This window comes from Eulemur rufifrons, chromosome 7, assembly GCF_041146395.1.
Source record: "Eulemur rufifrons isolate Redbay chromosome 7, OSU_ERuf_1, whole genome shotgun sequence".
NCBI lineage: Eukaryota > Metazoa > Chordata > Mammalia > Primates > Lemuridae > Eulemur > Eulemur rufifrons.
In genome coordinates, this window is record NC_090989.1 from 154,556,953 (window position 1) to 154,580,946 (window position 23,994).

Genomic DNA, 23,994 nt, shown 5'->3' on the forward strand with positions numbered 1-23,994 from the left:
TGGGGTGTGCCCAGCAGGGATTCTGCCAGATTATGTCCCCATGAGAAAGCAGGTGTCCACCAGCTTCAGCCTCATCCAGTCGTTCCCAGACAAATGGCAGCAAGTCCAGGGTCTTCTGATGTATCAGGCCAGTGCTCCCCTTGCCGATGGGGAAACTGGGGCTTGGCCAGCCCCACAGCATCCTTCACATGATGATGCGAGGCTCTGGCACGGACTCGCCAATAGACTTGTGTGGCAGCACGCTGGCTCCGTTGAGGTAGAGCTCATCATTAACTATGACGTCCTCACCCAGCACTGTCACGTTCTCCATGCGAACCTCGGGGAGAGAAGATAGGCCTTGTCAGTGAGGCAGGCACATTCCCTCTCCCTCTCCCCACCTAGCCTAGCCCGCAGGCTTACCCACTGGCCCACACGGCAGCGCCAGCCCACGATGCAGGACTCCAGCCAGGAGTGGGAACGGATATGGGCATCCCGCAGCACCGTACACCGCCGGATACACACGCCATCCTCCACTACCACACCAGGACCCAGGCTCACGTTGGGGCCAATGCTACAGTTCTGGCCAATGCGGGCACTTGGGTCCTGAGAGCAGTGGGGAAAATATAAGTGGGCCATTTGTCTCCGAAGACCGAGGGGATTAATGATGGGCTGGGCAAGGGCCTTACCACCAGCACATTGCCTACAATGCCAGGGCCTGAGCATAGTCTCTCAGGCTGCTTCTGCCTCAGTGACTGGAGGAAGAGGCACATGCCAGTGAGAAAATCCTTGGGCTGCCCAATGTCCATCCAGAAGCCTGTAGGGAGGGATGCATCAGGGGGCTCAGCCCAGCCACAGACCACCCCCACCCTGTGGCCTCCCTGCCTCACCCTGCAGCTCCATGGCATATAGCTGCCCCTCCTTGGCCATAACAGGGAAGACTTCCTTCTCAATGGACGTAGGCTGCAGCTGTGGGAGTGGGCAGCTCGTGAGCAGGGTCGTGGTGGTGGCCTACCCCATCCCAGCCCACCCAGCAGCTGTCTCCTACACACCTGGATGCGCTGCAGCACCGCAGGGCTCAGGATGTACATGCCTGCGTTGATCTTATTGGACACAAACACCTGCGGCTTCTCCACGAACCGGTGAATGCGGCCTGTGTCAGCCTCACATACCACCACACCATACTTGGAGGGTTCCTCCACCTTGGTCACCTGAATGTAGTGGCACCTCAGGCCTAGTCCAGTGTTCCTGAGCCTTGATAAACATGCTGTCCCAAATCTCAGGGACTCTTCCCCAAATGCTTAAAGATAAATACTGCACAGCTCTGTACCCATAACATAAGAAGGTAGTTCAAGGCTGGGCATGGGGGGTGGGGTGGAAATGTCAAAAGAGATGGAAGACCTGGTCCCTTACCAGGATGGAGCCCTCCTGGCCATGGTGCCGGTGGAACTGCACCATGGCTTGGAAGGGGAAATCGCAGATCACATCACTGTTGAGGACGAAGAAAGGGTCTGCAGTCTCAGAGAGCAGGTCACGGGCCAGTGCCAGGGGCCCAGCTAGGGAGAAGGGGCAGGTCACCACCTTGCTGGGGGTCTGAATCCCTGGATCCAAGCTCAGCAGGCCCAATCCAGGCCAGGTCTTACCCCTTTCCTGGCCCTAAACCCTCCCCAAAGGACGTTCCTGTCTCTACTGACCTGTCCCTAAAGGCTCTTCTTCATGGGACATAGAGATTCGGATTCCCAACTGGAAGGAAGAAGTCCCCCAGTTAGGTTCTCCTACCAAGTTGCGAAGGTGAGCAAGGACCAGGAATAAGGGCCAACATTCCGTGCCTCACCCTCTGTTCCTGCGCCTTCATTTCCTTCTCCAACACCTGCGACATGTAGCTCACGGCCAGGATCACGTGGTCCACGCCTGCCTGTCAGACAGAACGCGGGCCGACAGGCGGGCTCAGCCGGACCGTACTGACGTTCCTAACCCCCAGTCGCTAGCCGTCCTTTGTCCAGCCAGGTACGACCAAGACCCCGATCCCGATCCCGGGCATTACCGCGGCCAGCGCCTCCACTTGGTGCAACAAGATGGGCTTATTGCAGAAGTCCACCAATGGCTTCGGGGTGCTCAGCGTCAGCGGCCGTAGCCGCGTCCCATAGCCGCCCACCAAAATCAGTGCCTTCATCGAGCCTACGGGCGATGGGAGAGTGAGTCCCGGGATCCGAGGTGCCTGCAGCCCGCCTGGCCGGCCCCTGCCGCGCACTCCCGCCGCTGTGCCCGGCCCCGCGCCCTTCACCAGCCTGACTGACCGACTGTGGTTCCACCTCGCCTGCCGGATCTGTCCTGCAGCCGGATTCGGGGCCGCCACAACCCAGGACGCGACGCGGAGCGGAAGGCTGCTGGCCCCAACTCAGGCCGCACCGGCGCGGGCAGTGACGTGACCGTGGCGGGCCAATCGGCTGCTGTATACGTGGCATGGCCGCCGGCGCCAGATCGCTGGGGCGCGGCGTTGCAGCAGACAGAGCCAATGAGAACCCGAGCTCGCCGGGATACCATGGAGACCAGGGCTGGGACCCGCGGGTCAGCAGCCCATTGGTGGATCCAAAGGCGGAACTGGCGCCAAAGGCGAGGCCTAGTTCCCTCCTGGTGACAGGGTTGGCCTCGGCACCACCGTTTCAGCCCCGCCCCCAGTCCCCCCCACCCGCCCCCCGAGGAAAGGAGGAAAGGGACCCGGAGACGGGGGGTGGGCCTGCCAGCCTTGCTACCCGGAAGCCGTGGGATTTTCACAAAGACACGGACACGCCTGTTTCTAGCGGCTTTATTTTGACATACACGACCTCAGACACAAGCAGGGTGGGCAGCGCTAGGTGTACAGAAAGGGGAGGGCTTGGCCAAGTGCCCCCCTCCCCCACACGCAAGGTCCGGAGAAAACGCGCAACTGCGGCCAGAGCCACGTAGTATCCGGGCGCAGGCCTCGGGCGGTGTAGACAGGCTTAGCTTCCAGGAAAGAGCAGCAGAGAGCGATTCCCAGAATGCAAGGTCTTACAGTTCCCGGAGAAGCAAAGGAACCAGGCCCTTCCCAGGGTTCTCCACTTTTTCCTCATTAAAGTATTTTTTAAATTGACACAAACATAACCAAATTGTACAGCTTTAAAGTTCAAAGCAATCTGCATCTAGGGAACGTGCATGTGACCAGGTGTGAGCGTGTGAGCAGCGGCTACTGAACTAGCACAGCCCCCCCTGGCCCCTTGGTGGGAATCCCAGGCCCACTACATAAGCCCAGAGAGGGAGGGGGTGGGGTCCCTGGCAAGTTGCTACACTGGTCCCCTTCCTCTTTAAGCACCACCTGTCCTCTCCGCTCCCCCGCCCCCCCCCCCCCCCCCGCCAACCCCCTGGGGGGCTGGTGTGGGCTTGGCCCAGGGAAGCATGATAGAGAAGGGTCACCTGAGCGCCCCAACCCATGATCCCATGTTGCACTTTGGTCCCAAGTTAGGGCTGGGAAGGCAGGGCCTGGCAGGGACAGGGCTCTCTGGCCTAGGGCAGAGAAAAAGAGCAGTGGCAATGAGTATGCACACACTTGCCCACTACCATAACAGGGCTGGGTCCCCAGGTGTCAAAAGTGCTGAAAACAGAGGGGCCCTGCTCTGGGGGAGAAGCAGCAAATCCCAAGCCTTTCCACTCTCCAGTGCTAGGCAAACACTGAATGTGGCCACAGGCTCCTTCGCTATGAGGAGCAGCCAGAATGGGGGGCAGCACCTGCTCCCACTACCTAGGAACTTGGGAGGCACAGAACATCCCCAGGCAGTCCCAAATGGCTCCAGACCCTTTGTCTTATCCTCTACCCTACCAGGGAATGACCGTCTAATGAAGAGCTACTGCCTCCATGGCTGACGCCACAAAATGGTATAGGAGAAATGGTCATTTCTGACCAGCAACAGGCAAGCTGCCTCTCCCAGCCCCAAGGAATGGGAACCTGCCCATGACTGGCACCAGGTCAGAGGGCTGAGAGAGATGGGATCCATCAAGGAGCCCATTGTAAGAGGCTGCATCTCTAAGGACTGGGAAATTAGTCCATCAGTTACCAAGCCCTCTCACAGACACAGGCTAGCTGGCTTGCCTTTAATGCTAAAACAAGAATCTGCCAAAAGGGACAATGACAGTGGCCCTAGGCTGAGAGGAGAGGGTGCTGGCCTTGGCAATGGCTGAGTTCAGTGTCACCTCCTGGCCACCAGTTAGAGGCAGATTTCTGTGCCACTAAGAGCTGGCAGCAAAAATGACTAAAACCATGGGAATGAAAGGGTCACCCCTTGAGCCTTGACTGCCCCACTGTCAGTATTGAGGGCCATATTCGAGGCCCACAGAAAGGGTGCTGGGCCAGCAGGGAAACACCACCTACAACTCATTCTGCTACCAAGTCTTTGTAAAAAGGCAGCACCTGCGGAGGAAGGGAACAAGGGCAAAAGCTCATTTCAAAATGGGAAAGAGGGTATTTTGCTGAGGAAAGAGCATGAAAGAAATCAATATGTACTAATGAGCAAGGCTACAACCTAGGGGAAGGGTCCCAAAAGACGGGGGATGGCAGGCGGACACATGGACAAACTGAGAGACCCCAAAATTAATCAGACAAAGCTCTCATTAGAGGAATCCGGGCACCTGCACTCAGGGCCCAGACCATGTCCCTGTGAGCAAACAAGCATAAAGTTCTTCCTCCAGGCCCAGGGCCTGGAGTGTCTCACAGAGGGCTGCTGCCTTGAGCTTGGCCTGGGGAAACGTGAGACCCTGAGCGGACCACAGCCCTTGAACCCTGGGAGGAGCAGCCCATCCAGTGGCAGCATAGCTGCCCAAACTAGAGGAGGATTCCTACTCACAGTACAAGAACTGCAAATACTGTCTGGGCCAGAGCCACCAGAGGCCCTGAGGCATACTAGGACAGCACTCTTCCTAGCAAACAGAGCTGCACTCCCTTCAGTGGGGCAGGAGGGAGTGGCCTTCTCAGGCAAGGGATCTTGGTGAGAGAGGCTGGCTGGGGTTGTAGGCAGAGGAGCAGAGTTACGTGCCAATAGGTGCCTAGGGAACCCAGGGCCTGCCCTCTGCTATGAGTTAGCATCAGCCCAGCTTCATTAACCTAGCCCCATGCCAAGGTCAGACCCAAGAAGGATGGATCCAGCTGTGTGCAGTCAGACCTGTGGTGCCCTGAGGGCATCTATTAAAGAGCTAACTGACATCCACAGCACGAGACTGGAAAGCCCCCAAGAGATGGGCACCCAATCCCTTCCACTTCTGAGGAATAAGGGTAAGTGGGCAAAGGGGGGCCCTGAGCCAGCCCAGGGCTTCACCCCACAATCAGCAGGGTTCTGCAGCCACAGACCCCAAAGACCTAGGTAAGAGAAACCAATGTCCAAGGGCATCCTGTCCCTGCTGTCAAGCCCACCAGGGGCACCTCTTCCTTCCTAAGTCAGCCTGGACACAGCAGTCAAAGCCATAGAGCTAAGGAGCCTGGCTGAGAGGATGTATGTTCTGCCCTCTTTCACTTTATATATATGGATTCCAGGCTACAGCTAAAAAACATTTCTTTTAGTTTACACCAAAGAGAAATATAACCCTTTAAAAGCAAGTCTGTGTGTCCTCACGGCAAGTTCAGAGCAATGGTCCCTGCCTGCGGGTGGAGAGAAAGGGGTTCTGGGGGCCCAGAACTGGGCCTACTGGTTCTCATCCCGCATCTGTTCCATGATGCTGATGAGGTTCTCCAGGCCAAATACATAGCCTCTGTCCGGCCCATCATGCACAGTGGGGTCATCCCGAAAGCCCTTGAACGTGCTGTGTGCAAAGTCAATCATGCGGACATCCACCTTGGGTGGAGAGGAGGGACCTGCCTCAGGGCTGGTGCTGCTGGGGCTGGTGCTGGGGCCACAGGATGACGCCACCTCAGGGAGCCCCATGTCCAGGTGCTTGAGACGCATCTCAGACCGGCGGTCCAGGTAGGACTCAGCCCGGCACTCCTTGCCATCATAGATGACAAGCAGGGAACTGGAGTAGAAGCGGTAGGAGGCCTGCCGCTCTAGTACAGCTTTCAGGCCCCGCAGTTTGCTCAGGATGGGCTCAAAAAGGTCACGTCGCAGGTCCAGGCCGTTGTGCAGATACTGATAGAGGGCATTGCGGAAGCCTTCGATGGACAGCCCACGACCATAGTACTTGTTTCTGCAGAGGTAATGCCCTGTGTCCAGCTGGTACACCTAAAATCCCAGGAGACGAGACAGGGTGAGTACCAGGAAGTCTGATGACCGTATGGTGCCCTGGGCAAGCACTGTCTGGAAGGCACTCTGACCAAGCTGAGCTTTCTGCTTACCCTTCCAAGTGGAGCAGGGCAGGCCCATTGTCCCTGGGTTTTCCCACTGTAGAGCCAAGAGAAAACCAATACCAGGCCTGCTGGGTTCCCTGCCATCACCTTTGGAGCCCTCCTCCAAGCCACCCTGGGGCCCAGCTAGACTCTTAACTCCGAACACCTTGCTGATAGGTAAGAGTCTTACTTGCCCCCATGTGGAAGCAGCAGGCTTTCACAGTGGCCCTATGCCTGGAGCCCAGATAAGGACAGGAGGGCTCAGGGAATACACTTCTAAGGTCATACTCAGTACCTGTGGGGGACTTACCCCTTTCAGAGGAGATTCCAAGCCAATGTGGGTCAGGACAACACTTGGTATGGGTGGCAGGCAGGTATGGGCACAACCCAAAACATGCAAGCAGCAGCACCTAGGCTGTCACCAGGTGTGACTCACCTGCATGCCACAGACCCTGACACCCAGCGAAGCTGACGTGCTCTGCTCACACTTCCTCATCTGCCGGGCTGCCTTCTCTGCTGATGCGTCATCACCATGCTGCCGGGTCCCCATCTTTAGGTCCAGCACACAGGGGTACTTGAAGTGGTGCACCACGTTCTCAAGCAGGAGGAACTCTGGGCCATGGTTAAGGAGAATGACAACCACACTCACCACAGCCCCCGCCAGGAAAGCACAACCGAGTTTTCTACAAAATGGGGCACTGACTTAATGCAGTATGTATTCACCTTACCAACTCTCAAATGTGGGTATCACACCACTGGCTTGTTATTTCTAAAAAGAAATTTATTTGTGGTAAAACATACATAACAAAATTTACTGTTTAACCATTTTAAGCATACAATTCAGTGGCATTAAGTATATTCATATTGTTGTACAACTATCACCAACCATCCATCTCCAGAACTTTTTCATCTTCCCAAACTGAAACTCTGTATCCATTAACCAGTAACTCCCCATTCTCCCTACCCCCAGCCCCTGGGAACCTCTATTCTACTTTCTGTTTCTATGAATTTGCCTATTCTTGGTACCTCCTGTAAGTGGAATCATATATTTGTCCTTTTGTGTCTAGCCTATTTCACTTAGCAAAATGTTTTCAAGGTTCATCCATGTTATAAGCATGTATCATTCCTTTTTATGGCTGAATAATCTTCCATTGTATGTATATACAATATCCGTTGATACTGTTGTGTTATTCTTTAAATCTTTCTTTCAGGCAATACACAAACTAAAGATTTGGCAGATCTGGATACATCCCTGTCACCATCAGTAAACCAAGGCCCTTCTGAAGCCAGCACCTTACCCAGGCCTAAGTAATAAGGAAGACATCTTTGTAGCACTACTACAAAAACAAGGCAAACATTACCAAATAGGAATCTTTAAAAAAAACTGAATTTAAATTTCTATCTTGCCATTTTCTCACTAAATTTCAAACCAGCAAACTATATATTTAAACTTACCCCTTAACAGTTCTGGAACCTTCTGCTCAAAATAGCTCTACAGTCTTAATCCCCTGGCATTTACGTTCATGTCTTCATCCAAATATACACTGCAACAATCTTATCTTTTATTTGAATTTTTGTATAAAGGTATGGCGTCTGCCAAAAAATCATTGGGTCTCACGGCCTGGGCCTCAAATCCGTATTTCGGTGCTTACAAGGCAATCACATCTTGGAGGACAGACACTCAGCATCACTCTGATGATGAACATTTAAACATCTCCTAATTCTTTTAAAAGTAACTTACAGAAAAAAATTAAATTGGGCTTTGAATCAATCCTATCACCTACTGTAACCTATCAACAAGTAACGATAAAACCTGAAGAAGGCTGAAGAAACATCTCAACAGTGCCTGAGAGCATGGGCTCTCGAATCCTGCTTTGGCCACTCACTAGCTCTGGGTACGACACTTACTCTCGTGTGATTCCACTTCCTCATCTATAAAATGGAAATAATAGTTCCTCAAAACATTGCTGTGAAAATTAACTAAGTAGTCAACCTGAGAAAGCTGATTACAAAAAAAAAAAAAATTGAGTAAATATATATAAAGTGCTCAGTAGTTATTTGTCTACTCCTTCAAAATACTAAATAATTATAAGAATTCCTATTCCATAGTACTTTTTTTATCTTTAACATCTTAAATCTATTTTATGTTGTACAGGTATGGTGTTTATCACTAGACAAAAACACCAAAATCAACCATTTTTTATATTATTAATCTTTTTTTTTTTTTTTTTTTTTTTTTTTTTGAGACAGAGTCTCACTTTGTTGCCCGGGCTAGAGTGAGTGCCATGGCGTCAGCCTAGCTCACAGCAACCTCAAACTCCTGGGCTCAAGCGATCCTACTGCCTCAGCCTCCCAAGTAGCTGGGACTACAGGCACGTGCCACCATGCCCGGCTAATTTTTTCTATATATATTTTAGTTGTCCATATAATTTCTTTCTATTTTTAGTAGAGACGGGGTCTCACTCTTGCTCAGGCTGGTCTCGAACTCCTGACCTTGAGCAATCCACCCGCCTCGGCCTCCCAGAGTGCTAGGATTACAGGCGTGAGCCACCGCGCCCGGCCTAATCTTTTGAGAAGGGATAATTACATGTGCTCACAAGTGTGTGCACACATGCTCACGTGAGCACACACACAGATCTCTGATTCTAGACATTCAGTGATCAATATGGTAGCCATTAAACCACATGTGATTTAAATTTTAGTTTTAATTAATCAAAGTAAAATTTAAAATTCAGCACCTCAGTCATAGTAGCCACACTCAGTGTGGCTAGGGGTTATGATACTGAAATGCAGATACAGAATACTTCCATCATTACAGAAGTTCTGTTGGACAGCACTGTACTAGATTGCCAAGTTTTAAGCTTTAGTCTTACCAAATCCAAAAGGCAGATAAAACATATTGATGGGCCAGGCGCGGTGGCTCATGCCTGTAATTCTCGAGCTCTGGGAGGCCGAGGCAGGAGGATCGCTTGAACTCAGGAGTTCGAGACCAGACTGAGCAAGAGCAGGACCCCGTCTCTACCAAAAATAGAAAAATTAGCCAGGTATCGTGGTGCACGCCTGTAGTCCCAGCTACTGAGGAGGCTGAGGCAGGAGGATCACTTGAACTCAGGAGTTGGGGGTTGCTGTGAGCTATGATGATGCCACATCATTCTACTTGCCCAGGGCAACGGAGCAAGGCTCTGTCTCAAAAAAAAAAAAAAAAAGTTGATGCAAGTAAAAGGAGGAAAAGGAAGAAGAATTTATGAAAAAGGGAGATAAGAACAAAGAGAAGGAAAAAGAAGAAGAATCTATGAAAAAGGAAGATAAGAACAAAGAGGGGCCCCAAGACAGAGAAGGAACTCAGCCACAGGCTGGACAGTTCTCCAACAAGGGGTCCACGGTCCCAGTAGACACTGCTGGAGGAGAGGCAACAAGGATACTGTAGAGCTTTCGGTCCTTGGACTCAGAGCGCATGCGGCTCAGCTGCTGCTTGTGACAGCGCAGGCTCCAGGGGTTGTGGCTGATTTTCTCAGAACTCAGACCACTATTGCCGTCTAGCATCTGAAAAGGGACCTCGGAGTGGCTGTATAGCTCCACCTTTGGACTCTTTGCCTCCTGGGAGCTAAGAAAGAAGAACATACAAATCATTAAGGAACGAAGGCAAGTCATCCTCTGGGTCTCACCACACAGGGTAGGGGAGATCTAGATCAGGCCTAATCTGCCTCCCACAGACCCTGCTGATGGGTACAGTGGCAGCCAGAGATATGTAAACCAATAACAGTGAGTAAATGGTATGAGTAGTGTTCTTCCTGTGTCTCTGAAAATTGTCTGAAAAATAATTCTTTTTGTCAAATTATGTGATACGGATACCACTTTAAAAACCGTTGTCCAGGATGTGAAGAAACTGGAACCCTGATACACTGCTGGTGGGAATGTAAAATGGTGTAGCCACCAAAACAATCTGGTAGTTCCTCAAAAAGTTAAACATAGAATTGCCTGACTCAGCAATTCCACTCCTAGGTATATACCCAAAAGAATTGAAAACAGGGATTCAAACACATACTTTATGCCTATGTTCATAGCAGCACTACCCACAATAAATAAAAGGTGGAAATAACCCAAGTGTCTCTCAAAGTGGTACATATATACAATGTAGTACAAATATACAATGAAACATTATTACTCAGCTATAAAAAGGAATGAAATTATAATACATGCTATATGTGGATGAACTTGAAAACTTTTAGTTGCATAACAATGTGAACATACTTAATGCCAATGAATTGTACACTTAAAATGGTAATTTTATGTTATGTATATTTTATGACAATAAAAATTTTTTAAATTATGTAAAGATAGTTTTTTTGGTTTTTTTTTTTTGAGATAGAGTCTCACTCTGTTGCCCAGGCTAGAGTGCCATGGCGTCAGCCTAGCTCACAGCAACCTCAGACTCCTGGGCTCAAGCAATCCTCCTGCCTCAGCCTCCCGAGTAGCTGGGACTACAGGCATGTGCCACCATGCCCGGCTAATTTTTTCTGTGTATATTTTAGTTGTCCAGCTAATTTCTTTCTATTTTTTTTAGTAGAGATGGGGTCTCCCTCTTGCTCAGGCTGGTCTCGAACTTCGGAGCTCAAACGATCCACCCGCCTCGGCCTCCCAGAGTGCTAGGATTACAGGCGTGAGCCACTAAAGATACAGTTTTTTTTTTGTTGTTTTTTTTTGTTGTTGTTGTTGTTGTTGTTGTTGAGACAGAGTCTCACTTTGTTGCCCAGGCTAGAGTGAGTGCCCTGGCGTCAGCTTAGCTCACAGCAACCTCAGACTCCTCGGCTTAAGCGATCCTACTGCCTCAGCCTCCCGAGTAGCTGGGACTACAGGCATGCGCCACTATGCCCGGCTAATTTTTTCTATATAGATTTTTAGTTGTCCATATAATGTCTTTCTATTTTTAGTAGAGACGGGGTCTCGCTCTTGCTCAGGCTGGTCTCGAACTCCTGACCTCGAGCGATCCACCCGCCTCGGCCTCCCAGAGTGCTAGGATTACAGGCGTGAGTCACCGCGCCCGGCCTAAAGATACAGTTTTACACTAAATAAACGTAGGGTGGAGTATGGGATGCCACTGTCAAGGACATGAGTAACTATCCTCTCTTTGTCCACACATGTAGGATGACTTTCTTTAATAAGATTTAAAGAAAGCATATGCTAACATCATACTTACTAATATCTGTCTGTCTCTGCATCAGGCCTAGAAGGAGGGAAAAAAAAGCAGGATATAGTCTACCTTGAGCAGACTCAAAAGTACCTGTGTTTGTCTGGATAGGACTTGTGCCTGTAGAAAGCATGAAACCATGTAAGGGAATTTTATTTATAAAATAAGTCAAACTATAAGGGGTTTTGGTGAAAAAGTAACTCCAACTGAAAATACTGGAACTTTGCCACAATTTCATCATGCTCCAACATAAATACCTGCTTTAGGTAACTAGCAATACTGTTTATCCCGCTGATAAGCCAAGAAAACCACACTACTGGTTAAGCCATGTGCCCTGCAGATTGTAGAGCAAGGCCTGCAGCTCAGAGCAGAGGCAAAGCACTGCAGCAATTTCAAATGCCACTTTCCTCTCCTTTCTTTTAACTGTGCAATGAGTCATAAATATTTGAGCTAACCACCCAGGCGCTAGCGTGTGCTAGAAATGTTGACCCTCTCCTAAGGATGGCTGAGCAAGCTGTGCAACACTAGCTAAGAGCCAGTAGCAGAGACCCCCATCTCCCTTTAACTGGAAATAGAGGAGCCCAGCAATGCCTCTTAGCATGACAAAACTCTCATTTTCTTCTGGTGAGGGCACTGCTGAGGCCATTCACAGATGCCTTTTTTGTGATACCTTTAAGGAAACAGCAAGTTTGACTTATTTGCCAAACAAACCAAAAACAAGTTTTCCGTGTCTGGATGGAGCCCTTGTGGTGCTTGACATCAACATTGGTACTGCAGCCCTCGCCTGGTGAAGAAACGAACCGAGTGACTTAGAGTCTCTGCTAACAGGCTAGGCAGAAGTCTGGTCACTGCAGATAGGGCTGTCACCTTCAGAGCACAAAGTTGAACCTGGACATAGGCAGATGCTGATGTTATTCTATGTTCACTAACTTTTCACAAGAGAACTCATGAAACAACCTTTAGAGGAGAAAAGAAAGCCCACTCTAAAAAGCTGCTGAGAGAGTATCATCAATTGGCAGATACAGATTTGGGGAACACTCCTTGTCACCTGAATGACTAAGTTAGGTCCCACAGCCATCAGTCAAGAGGAAGATGACGGAACCTCTTGGAGAGTAAAGGGAAAGCACTGAAAGAAGTGCTTCTGCAGGCTGGAGTCCATCTGCCCACAAAGAATGTTCAATATGTAGAGATCCTGCTTACTAAGAAGTGGATGTTGGGCCCGCTCCTTGCATCAGAGATGCAGACCTGGCCAGAGAGAATCCAATGACTGAGGACACTGGAAAGGATACATCAGCTACTCAGTGTCTCATGGAGTTTTTTTTTTTAATCTGAGGCAGAGTATCACTCTGTCATCCTGGGTAGAGTGCCGTGGCATCAGCCTAGCTCACAGCAACCTCAAACTCCTGGGCTCAAGCAATCCTCCTGCCTCAGCCTCCCAAGTAGCTGGGACTACAGGCATGTGCCACCAAACCCGGCTAATTTTTTTTTTCTATTTTTAGTAGAGATGGGGTCTTGCTCTTGCTCAGGCTGGTCTTGAACTCCTGACCTCAAGCAATCCTCCCCGCTCAGCCTCCCAGAGTGCTAGGATTAACAGGCATGAGCCACTGCGCCTGGCCTCTCATGGGGTTCTGCACTCTTTGACGTGAGTGTGTCCTCATCCACCAAATTGAGTAAGGAGAGCTGGAATGTCCTGGGCCCTTACAAGGCTTTGAAGCCCAGATGTGCAACATGTGATGAACTGAACTGATGTCAGCGATGAACTACGTACTGTAGTTCTAAGAAAATTCCCAATTTCAACTTCTAAGTCAAGAGCATCTTACTCACTAAAACATCTTACTCATTATTTCTGAATCAAATTAAATGTGAAGTAGTTTAATTTTATAATTTTGGTTTCACTTTATTTTAGAAAGCTCATATTAGTTTTAGTTCACATTAATTTTATTATTTTTTTTACAATTCAGTAGTTTTTTAGTATATCCACAAGGCTGTAAAACATCACCACTACCTTTCAGAACATTATCACCCCAAAAACAAAACCCTGCCACCATTAACAGTCATCTCCTACTCCCCACTACCTCCAACCCTTAACTACTAACGAAAGCAACCACTAACTGCTTTTTCTATAGATTTGCCTGTTCTGAACATTTTATTAATATATAAATGGAATCATGCCACATATTTGTGGTCATTTGTGTCTGGCTTCTTTTCTTTATCATGTTTTCACCATCCATCCATGTTGCAGCATGTATCAGTACTCCGTTCCTTTTTATGGCTAAATAATATTCCATTGTCTGGATATACCATGTTTTGTTTATCCATTCACCAGGTGATGGATATTTGGGTTGTTTCTACTTTCTGGCTATTAGGAATAAAGTGAAGAATATATGTACAAGTTTTGTGTGAATATATGTATACAATTCTTATGGTTATATACCTAGGGATGGAATCACCAGGTTTAACTTTTTAAAGAACTGCCAAGTTGTCTCTCAAGTGGCTGTAACACTTGACATTGCCACCACCAATATGAGAAGGTTCCAATTTCTCCACATCCTCATCAACACTTTTATTGCCTATCCTTTTGATTATACTCATCCTAGTGGGAGTTCACATTCATTTTTGCTGAAATATCAAGAAACAATTCTTTGTAAAGACTTCCTGATCTACAAGAAAAAAAATCAATTTCTAACACAATTAACTGGCCGGGCGCGGTGGCTCACGCCTGTAATCCTAGCTCTCTGGGAGGCCGAGGTGGGCGGATCGTTTGAGCTCAGGAGTTCGAGACCAGCCTGAGCAAGAGCGAGACCCCATCTCTACTAAAAATAGAAAGAATTATATGGACAGCTAAAAATATATATAGAAAAAATTAGCCGGGCATGGTGGTGCATGCCTGTAGTCCCAGCTACTCGGGAGGCTGAGACAGGAGGATTGCTTGAGCCCAGGAGTTTGAGGTTGCTGTGAGCTAGGCTGACGCCACGGCACTCACTCTAGCCCGGGCAACAGAGTGAGACTTTGTCTCAAAAAAAAAAAAAAAAAAAATAACACAATTAACTAAATTTTAAGTACAAGGAAAGGGTTAAATGACTGATATTTGCAGAAAAGTCTGACACAAGCCCATTAGGGAATACTAATCCGGATGGACTCCCATGGCCATGGGGCTCAGACATCTTGCAGGCCAGAAAACATCTGGAGCCTCACTGTAGACCAGTGGGTTTCAACCTTCTGTCTTGTGAAGGGTGAGATATAACAGAAAGCCAGAGGACCTTTTGTCACTAGCACAGGGCATCCCTGATTCCAAAGGGCTGAGAGAGCTTCACTTTCTCTCTTGACCAGCTACAGCCATACCGAAAGGAGCCATCACTGGGGTGATGTGACACACAAAGGAGGCCACACCTGTGTGGGTGTCCCAAGAATACCAATCATCTTTCCCAATCTTGTGCCCTGCTGCCCCATGATGTGCCAGGACCCTAGAGATGTTCTGAGTGCTTGTGCCAATAGGCCAAGACATGCACTTGCAGCTTTGTTTGCCACCCTCTTACCTCTCAGAGGTCTCAAGAGATAGGCTGGCTTTCTCCTCCTTGTGGTCACTGCCACTGCCTGACCGGTGCAGGCTCCGGCGGGAGTGTTTGCGCCGAGGTTGCTCCCGTTCTGGTGTGTCATCCTGCTCCACGGTCTCACTTTCCACATAAGGGTAGGCCACCAAGTTGATGTAGCCATCACTGTCTCCCTCAAAACAGACAGATACCACACCTGTTGAAAAAAAGGCAGCCAGTCAACAAATGTCAACACAGGCTGGGTCCATATAGCACAGACTGTCAGCACTCACTTTCCTGCAGCACATAGACATCACCTACCCTGAACCAACTGCAGATTGATGTAGGAACAACAGCCATCCTTCATCCTTTCTATGAGCCTCTACTTTTTCCCTGTCTTGATTTACTCCTGGTTGGCTGGAATTTTTTTTTTTTTTTTTTTGAGATAGGGTTTTGCTCTATTGCCCAGACTTGAGTACAGTGGCACCATCATAGCTCATTGTAACCTCAAGTGATCCTCCTGCCCCAGCCTCCCAAGTGTAATAGCTGGGACTACAGGTGCATGCCACCAAGCCTGGCTAATTTTTTAATTTTTTGTAGAGATGGAGTCTTGCTATTGCCCAGGCTGGTCTCAAACTCATGGCCTCAAGCAATCCTCCCACCTGGGCCTCCCAAAGTACTAAGATTGTAGATGTAAGCCACCAGGCCTGGCCTGGAATATATTTTCAAAGAACTTCCTAAGAAAGGGTATACGGGAGGTCAATTTTCTGAGTCTTTTGCTTGATTGTTTGCCTGAAGAAAGAATTCTATGTTGTCTGCAAATACACTTTTATTTTTTCCTTTCCAATCTGGATCCCTTTTATTTTGTTTTCTTACCTAAGTGCACTGGTCAGAACCTCCAGTAAAATGTTGACTAAAAGTAGGAAGCATGGACAATCTTGTCTCATTCCTTGCTCTTAAGGGGAAAGCAATCATTTCATCACTAAGTATGATGCTAGCTGTAGATTTTTGATAAATGCCCTCTACAGGGTGAGGAAGTTTCCTTCTATTCTCAGTTTGCTGAGACTTTCTACTGTTGTGTGATAAAGAATGAACGCTGAATAATGTCAAATACTTTCTCTGAATGTACTGAGATAAACCTGTTTTGTTTTGTTTTTTAGTTTATTAATATGGCAAATTACATTGACTGACTTTTGAAGATTAAATCACATCTGCATTACTCAGATAAATCCCACTTGATCATGATGTATTACCCTTCTAACATACTGTTAGATTTAATATGCTAAAATTTTGTTCAAAAAAAATTTTTTTTTGAGAAGGTGAGAGTCAGAGAGGGCAAATTTGTTATATCTAAGTTCATAAAGGATATCTTTTTTTTTTTTTTGGAGACAGAGTCTCTGCTCTGTCGCCCAGGCTAGAGTGCCGTGGCATCAGCCTAGCTCACAGCAACCTCAAACTCCTGGGGTCAAGCAATCCTTCTGCCTCAGCCCCCTGAGTAGCTGGGACTACAGGCATGTGCCACCATGCCCAGCTAATTTTTTCTATGTGTATTTTTAGGTGTCCAGATAATTTCTTTCTATATTTTTTTAGTAGAGACGGGGTCTCCCTCTTGCTCAGGCTGGTCTTGAACTCCTGAGCTCAAACGATCCACTACCTTGGCCTTCCAGAGTGCTAGGATTACAGGCGTGAGCCACCACGCCTGGCCCTTTGACCATTTTTAAATTGGGTTGTTTCTTAACTCTTAGCTGGCAAAAAGAGGTGATGGATTTTAGAACATCTCAAGTTTTTTTTTTTTTAATTATTAACCTCAGAGCATTTACATATGGTTGGGATGTTCTTTGCAATGCCCTTTGTCTACAGCTCTTCATCCTTCAGTCCTTCCTTCAGGTTGTCCCAGACATTCCTTCTCTGATCATCCTATACTATGTTGTGCTCTAGAAACCTCATTATTTTCAATTATAGAACCTCGCTTAATTTCTTCATTGCACACACCACAACCTATAATTGTTTTGTCTATATGTAAGCTCTTTGAAGGTACAGACCTTTTATTGTCTTTTATACTAATGAGCCTGGGCCTGGCATCTAGTAGATGATCAATAAATACTTGATAAATGAAGCAAAACTTATTTGAAAAACTTATTTGCATAATTATACAGAAGGCTTAAACTTCACATTTAGTACAGCAAGCAGTAACACTTGATGATTGCAGCTGGACATACTAAATAAATATTTATTTTTAAACCTATTGCAAAATATGAAATATTATTGACACTTTTCCTTAGCTTGGTTGAGTTTTAAAAACACCTGTGCTTAAGGCAATAATTATATATGTGTGTATGTGTAGGTGAGTATTCATACATGTATTTCTTAGCTCTTCTGCGGATAGGGCCTAAAAGCAATGATACTTTAGCAGCAACCAGTACATCTAGCACCAAAATGACTTTTCTAAATGCCATTCCTACAAAGAAAGCAGAGCTCCTTGGTGTAATGGCTGATTCCTGAGTTGGGGCAGGAAAAATATAAGATGAGCCTGGAATATCTTGTGGTGACAGAAAGTAAAGAAGTAATCAAAAATGATAGGAGTACATGTCAAAAGTACACAACTTTAAAGGAGTTGCTGTGGCCAAATCTAGAAGAATTTAAACAGTAAAATATCCGTAAAACCATACTGATAAATAAATGAGTACGAAGGGATAGTTTTTCCTTATAGAATTCTAATTCCTTTTAATTAATAAATATAAAAGGATTGACGGAAACAGAAGTCACCATTAACACACAACACAGTAATAATTGTGGCAGGCAAGATTCATCCATGGATTCTAAAATTTGGGGCTGAAGTATAATAAGAAGCCAGATATTCAGAGAGTCTCAAAGTACCTCCCCGTAAGATATTTGCCATAAGATAACTACAATGGGAAAAACAATAGCTTTACAGTAAAAAAGCCTGAAAGACACCACCTTAACCAAGTTAAATCACCAGTAATAAGACATCTACCTCCTGACATGATGGTTGCCCAGATTATATAACCTCAATCTGATCATGAAACAAAACAATCTGATCAGGAAACAAAACAAGATTTAGGGACATTCTAGAAAATAATTGCCAGTACTCTTCAAAAGTGTTGTGGTCATTAAAAACAAAGAAAGACCGAGGAACTGTCCCAGATGGGAGGAGACTAAGGAGAACACAATGCAATGTGAAATCCTTGACCAGAAAAATAACATTAGTGGGAAAACTGCCAAATTTGAATAAGGTGTATAAATTAGTTAATAGTTATGTCAGCATTAACTTCCTGGTTTTGATAATTATAAATTATACTATGCTTATGTAAGATGTTAGCACCAGAGGAAGCTGGGTGAAGGGTTTATGGGAACCCTATATTATTTTTGAAAATTTTATTTAATTTTAAATTTATTTCAAAATAAAAAGTAAAAACCCTTCATTGTAGGTCTTTGAAATATATTAATTTGACCAATAATATCTGTGGTGTTATGAGATATATGTTGGTTTTTGTCCACAGTTCCTGGCTTATACCTCCCGTAGCCCTTGTTACAGTGTTGGGCACTTTAGGCCTCAGGAGCAGGCGTCATGAAATAGAATCTTTCTCTCCAGGCCGGCTCGGTGGCTCACGCCTGTAATCCTAGCACTCTGGGAGACCAAGGCGGGTGGATCGTTTGAGCTCGGGAGTTCGAGACCAGCCTGAGCAAGAGCGAGACCCAATCTCTACTAAAAATAAAAAGAAATTAGCTTGACAACTAAAAATATATAGAAAAAATTAGCCGGGCATGATGGCGCATGCCTGTAGTCCCAGCTACTCGGGAGGCTGAGGCAGAAGGATTGCTTGACCCCAGGAGTTTGAGGTTGCTGTGAGCTAGGCTGACACCACAGCACTCTAGCCCGGGCAACAAAGTGAGACTTTGTCTCAAAAAAAAAAAAAAAAAAAAAAAAAAAATCTCTCTCTGTGAACTTCTCTTGTCCTTTCACCTGCCCAAGGTGGGACTCTAATCTGACTGTGGGTCAAAAGAACCTCATTCCAAAGAGGGTTCTACCCCATACCCTAAATGAAGAAAAGCTACACAAAGAGGCAAATCTGAACAGACAAGCCTTGCTGGGTTTAGATCATGTGCTTTTTGTCCAATCACATTTCTACACAGTTGTCAATCATACCTATGTAATAAGCCTCCATAAAAAACCAAGAGGATTGGGTTCAGAGAGCTTCTGGAGAAGTGCACATATGGAGGCAGATAGGAAAAGGGAACAAGAACTCATCCACTCCCACTCGTGCCAGGAGGGTGGTGTGCCCCAACTCCACAAGGACAGAAGCTCCTCTGCTCAGGACTCTTCCAGACTTTGCCCTATGTGTCTCTTCATCTGCCTATTTATTTGTACCCTTTAAAATATCCTTTGTAATAAACCACTAAATGTAAATAAATGTTTCCCTGAGTTCTATGAGCCACTGCAGCAAATTAAGCGAACCCAAAGGGGGGGTCATGAGAACCCCAATTTGAAGCCAGTCAGTCAGAAGTCCAAGAAGCCTGGACTTGTGACTTGTGGGAAGGAGGAGTTAGTCTTGATGCCTTCACCCTGTGGGATAATGGTATCCCGGAGCAGACAGTATCGGAATTGACTTAGAGGATGCCCAGCTGGTGTCTGCTGCTTGGTGTGAGGGGAAAACACCCACATTTGGTCATAGAAGTCTTCTGTGTTGATTGCTGCGGAGTTTAGAGGAAAGTATGGTTTGGGGAGTGTTTTCCCAAAGCAGTATCTTTGACTATTCTTCTATTTTCATTGACTAAATTGGGCTTCACTTGACTTAAAAAGAGGGGATTAATTTTAGTTTGAATGAATTTTACTTTTGAGAAAGTATATTTGTTCTTCCCTATTGAATATGGAATCTAAGCAGCAAAAATCAAGTTGATCCTTAGGATTTGTTATGACCTTTAAAGATATCCACTCGTCAGTGTGAGAGGAGGTGAGGGGAAATACTGAACCAATGCTAGAGACTGCCAATCTTTCTCCAGGAAGCACCTTGAGGTTGTATAAATTGTCTTGTCCTACTTCTGGTAGTTATAATTTAGAGAATATTTATCTGGAGCCAGGGCCCAATTGCCTTTTAAAGGATTTTTTCCTTACCATCAGAAGAACTCTATGAGCTAACAGTACCTCTAGTTCTCTTTCTGGTTTTGTCATATTTATGGCAGAAGATTTGGCCATGAATGTGTTAGGTATGGATGGATAGGCAGATGAAGCTACATTTATAAACCATTTGGGACTGTTGTTCCCTACCACTTAGAGAAGGTAGTGTGTTTGATTCTGGCTTCTCTCTTGTTTTGCAGGCTTAGAACATTTATTCTTCCAAATTTAATAGTCTTCTGATTGTTTTGAAAGCAGTAAAAAAACAAACCACCTAATTCAAAACTGCACAAAGGACTCAAAAAGATATTTCTGAACAGAGATATACCAATGACCAATAGCACATCAACATTATTAGTCACTAAGAAAATGCAAATCAAAACCAAAATGAGACACCACTTCATGCCTACTAGGATGGCTACAATCAAGAAATAAGTATTGTCAAGGATGTAGAGAAATAGGAACACTGCTGATAAAAATGTAAAGTGGTGCAGCCACTGTGGAAAACAGTTTGGCAGTTCCTCAAAAAGGTAAACACAAAATGACCATATGATCCAGCAGTTCCACTCCCAGGTATATACCCCAAAGAACTGAAAACAGGGACTCGGCGCAGTGGCTCACGCCTGTAATCCTAACACTCTGGGAGGCCAAGGCAGGTGGATCATTTGAGCTCAGGAGTTCAAGACCAGCCTGAGCAAGAGTGAGAACCCATCTCTACTAAAAATAGAAAGAAATTAGCTGGACAACTAAAAATATATGCAGAAAAAATTAGCCGGGCATGGTAGCACATGCCCATAGTCCCAGCTACTCGGGAAGCTGAGGCAGAAGGATTACTTGAGCCCAGGAGTTTGAGGTTGCTGTGAGCCAGGCTGATGCCACGGCACTCAAGCCTGGGCAACAGAGTGAGACTCTGTCTCAAAAAAAAAAAAAGAAAAAAAAAAGAAGGCCGGGCGCGGTGGCTCACGCCTGTAATCCTAGCACTCTGGGAGGCCGAGGCGGGCGGATCGCTCAAGGTCAGGAGTTCGAGACCAGCCTGAGCAAGAGCGAGACCCCGTCTCTACTAAAAATAGAAAGAAATTATACGGACAACTAAAAATATATATAGAAAAATTAGCTGGGCATAGTGGCGCATGCCTGTAGTCCCAGCTACTAGGGAGGCTGAGGCAGTAGGATCGCTTAAGCCGAGGAGTCTGAGGTTGCTGTGAGCTAAGCTGATGCCACGGCACTCACTCTAGCCTGGGCAACAAAGTGAGACTCTGTCTCCAAAAAAAAAAAAAAGAAAAGAAAAGAGGGACTCAATGAATACTTGTAAGCCAATGTTCACAGCAGCATTATTCACAATAGTCAAAAGATGGAAATAACCCAAGTGTCCATAAAGAGATAACACATAAACAAATGTGGTATATACTTAAAATGGAGTATTAGCCACAAAAAAGAATGAAGTTTTGGCTGGGCACGGTGGCTCATGCCTATAACCCTAGCACTCTGGGAGGCCAAGATGAGAGGATTGCTTGAGGTCAGGAGTTCGAGACCAGCCTGAGCAAGAGTGAGACCCCGTTTCTACTAAAAATAGAAAAATTAGCCAGGCGTCATGGCATGCCTATAGTCCCCACTACTCGGGAGGCTGAGGCTAGATCACTTGAGCCCAAGGCATTGGAGGTTGCAGTGAGCTATGATGACACCATTGCACTCTAGCTGGGGTAACAGAGCAAGATTCTGTCCTTCCCCCGCCCCCCAAAAAAGAATGAAGGTCTAGTACATGCTATGACATGGATAAACCTTAAAAACATTATGCTAAGTGAAATAAGCTAGACACAAAGGACAAAAATTATATGATTCCACTTATAAAAGTCAATTCTGATATGGATTGGCTTTTTTCTTTTTTTCTTTTTAGAGACAGGGTCTCGCTCTGTCATCCAGGCTGGAGTACAATCGTGTGAGCAGCTCAGTGTAACCTCAAACTCCTGGGCTCAAGAGATCCTCCTGAAGGGAGGGAGGGAGGAGGGGAAAAAAAAAAAAAAAAGAGATCCTCCTACCTCAGCCTCCTGAGTAGCTAGGACTATAAGTGTATGCCACACCAAGCCCAGCTAATTTTTTTTTTGGAAGTGATGGGATCTTGTGTTGCCCAAGCTGGTCTCTAACTCCTGGCCTCAAGCAATCCCCCTGACTTGGTCTCCCAAAGTGTTGGAATTACAAGCGTGAGCCACCACACCCAGCCTAGTTTATCTAATTTGAAACTCCCTTAAGTAAAGGATAGTGTCAACATGACTGAAATCACACAACTTTAAAAAAGTTAAAAAGCAGGACTCAAAAAATAAAACTTCTACACAATGGACGATCATAAAAATGTATAAACACATTAACAAAGACCAAATTTTAAAATAAAGTAAGGGCTGGGCACGGTGGCTCAGGCCTGTAAACCTAGCACTTCAAGAGGCCGACGTGGGAGCATCACTTGAGGGCGGGAGTTCTAGACCAGCCTGAGCAAGAACAATACCTCATCTCTACAAAAAATAGAAAAATTAAGCCAGGTGTAGTGGTGTAAGACTATGGTCCTAGCCATTCTGAAGGCGAAGGCAAGAGGATCGCTTGAGCCCAGGAGTTTGAGGTTGCGGTGAGCTAAGATGACGTCATTGCATTCTAGCCCAGACAAGAGAGTAAGACCCTATCTCAAAAAAGTAAAAAATAAAATAAAATAAAATACTCAAGCCAGGAGTTCAAGACCAGCCTGGGTAACACAGCAAGACCTCATTTCTATTAACTTAATTTAAAAAATATGAAAATTTTAAAAATTAAAATAGGACAAAGTTGATTCCAGTATAATATTCATGGGGCTCTTTTCTATAAAGTTAATTTGTATCTTAAAACAAATTATTTTTCCTTCAAACATTAGGACTTCTAGGCCCCAGAAATTCTCTCAATTTTTTACCATCAATTCATTCCCTCAGCACGCACAGACACAGGTTCCACAGAGCCTCCTTGCCAGTCATCCAACTGCCTTAGCCTGGAAAGTATCACTTCGTCCTCCTCTGGGGCCTGAGAAGTGCTTCCCTCTTCTCTCTTAGACTGTCACAGCAAACAGGGGAAAACTTCTTGATAACAGCATGCTCTTCTCCACCAATGAGACTTAATTCTGTGACTTAATTCTAGCTTTACCTATCAATGAGTTCAATTTTCAAGATCTAAAGACCTTGCAGATGCTTTTAGCCTCTAATTTTGCCTAATAAAATGACTTAGCTGCTTTGAGACAGCAGAGACCTACAGTCACATCACATGGCAAACAGAACAAGGAAAACTGAGCCCAGGGTCTATAAGCCCAAGACTGCCACTCTCCCTAAACTGGCCAGTGACTGACCTTTGTACTCAGGGGTGAACTCCTTCATTTCAGGAGGAAGGGACTCATAGAATCGTTGTTCCCGGGAGATGAGGGGCTTGCACACAGTGTGGTCATCGTAGCGCATCATGCTGCTGTGTCCGCCCACTTGGTGGATGAAGGGCTCCAGGAGGACTCCCCTGTCTCCAGCCCGACTTGCGTTCTTGCCATACTGCCCCACTTCCATGGTTTGACAAACACACATTGCGTTGGGGGCCAGTTGCACACTGAGGGCAGAGGAGGCAGCACATGGGCCACAAAAGGAGAGCTAGGTTGAAGATCCTGGCGAGCTGAAAGCCAATGGTCAGACTTTGTTCAGCTTTTTATTCTGTCCTACAGAAAAGGAGAGAGAAAGAGGGAATCAAAACATCTGGCAAGTCACAATTTCCCTGGAGTGCCATGAGTAACAGCAGGTACTCTTGTTTTGTTCCCTGATATGTGTGTCCCAAACACACACAACACTGCTTG

At 46.4% G+C, this 23,994-nt stretch overlaps 2 protein-coding genes across 4 annotated transcripts in view; both read right to left on the reverse strand.

Moving 5' to 3' along the window:
- Window positions 1–39: 39 nt before the first annotated feature.
- GMPPB (GDP-mannose pyrophosphorylase B) lies at window positions 40–2,401 on the reverse strand. The gene is made up of 10 exons (XM_069475713.1): window positions 2,274–2,401; window positions 2,021–2,154; window positions 1,811–1,891; window positions 1,671–1,719; window positions 1,390–1,532; window positions 1,029–1,187; window positions 867–945; window positions 666–793; window positions 400–582; window positions 40–316 (listed from the first exon to the last, which is right to left on the reverse strand). Exons 2-10 carry the CDS (start codon window positions 2,147–2,149, stop codon window positions 185–187), a joined length of 1,083 nt encoding a protein of 360 aa, XP_069331814.1. The 5' UTR covers window positions 2,150–2,154; window positions 2,274–2,401; the 3' UTR covers window positions 40–184.
- Window positions 2,402–3,351: 950 nt separating this feature from the next.
- Window positions 3,352–23,994, reverse strand: part of IP6K1 (inositol hexakisphosphate kinase 1) — a 51,861-nt gene continuing 31,218 nt past the window's right edge. For all 3 annotated transcript variants that reach the window (XM_069475715.1, XM_069475714.1, XM_069475716.1), the window contains 5 exons: window positions 23,509–23,859; window positions 15,026–15,236; window positions 9,724–9,905; window positions 6,738–6,913; window positions 3,352–6,197 (listed from right to left, as the gene is read on the reverse strand). In XM_069475715.1, coding sequence (XP_069331816.1) covers window positions 5,664–6,197; window positions 6,738–6,913; window positions 9,724–9,905; window positions 15,026–15,236; window positions 23,509–23,731 — 1,326 coding nt within the window. In that variant the 5' untranslated portion in view covers window positions 23,732–23,859 and the 3' untranslated portion in view covers window positions 3,352–5,663. The remainder of the gene's footprint in view (window positions 6,198–6,737; window positions 6,914–9,723; window positions 9,906–15,025; window positions 15,237–23,508; window positions 23,860–23,994) is intronic.

Bases quoted from the DNA above. Each gene is read 5' to 3' on its own strand.
- GMPPB (XM_069475713.1), bottom strand. From the start codon at position 2,149: ATGAAGGCACTGATTTTGGTGGGCGGCTATGGGACGCGGCTACGGCCG. The intron at 1,892-2,020 runs GTAATGCCCGGG...TCTGTCTGACAG, and splicing joins AAGTGGAGGCGCTGGCCGCG to GCAGGCGTGGACCACGTGAT. The intron at 317-399 runs GTAAGCCTGCGG...TCTCTCCCCGAG, and splicing joins GCTGCCGTGTGGGCCAGTGG to GTTCGCATGGAGAACGTGAC.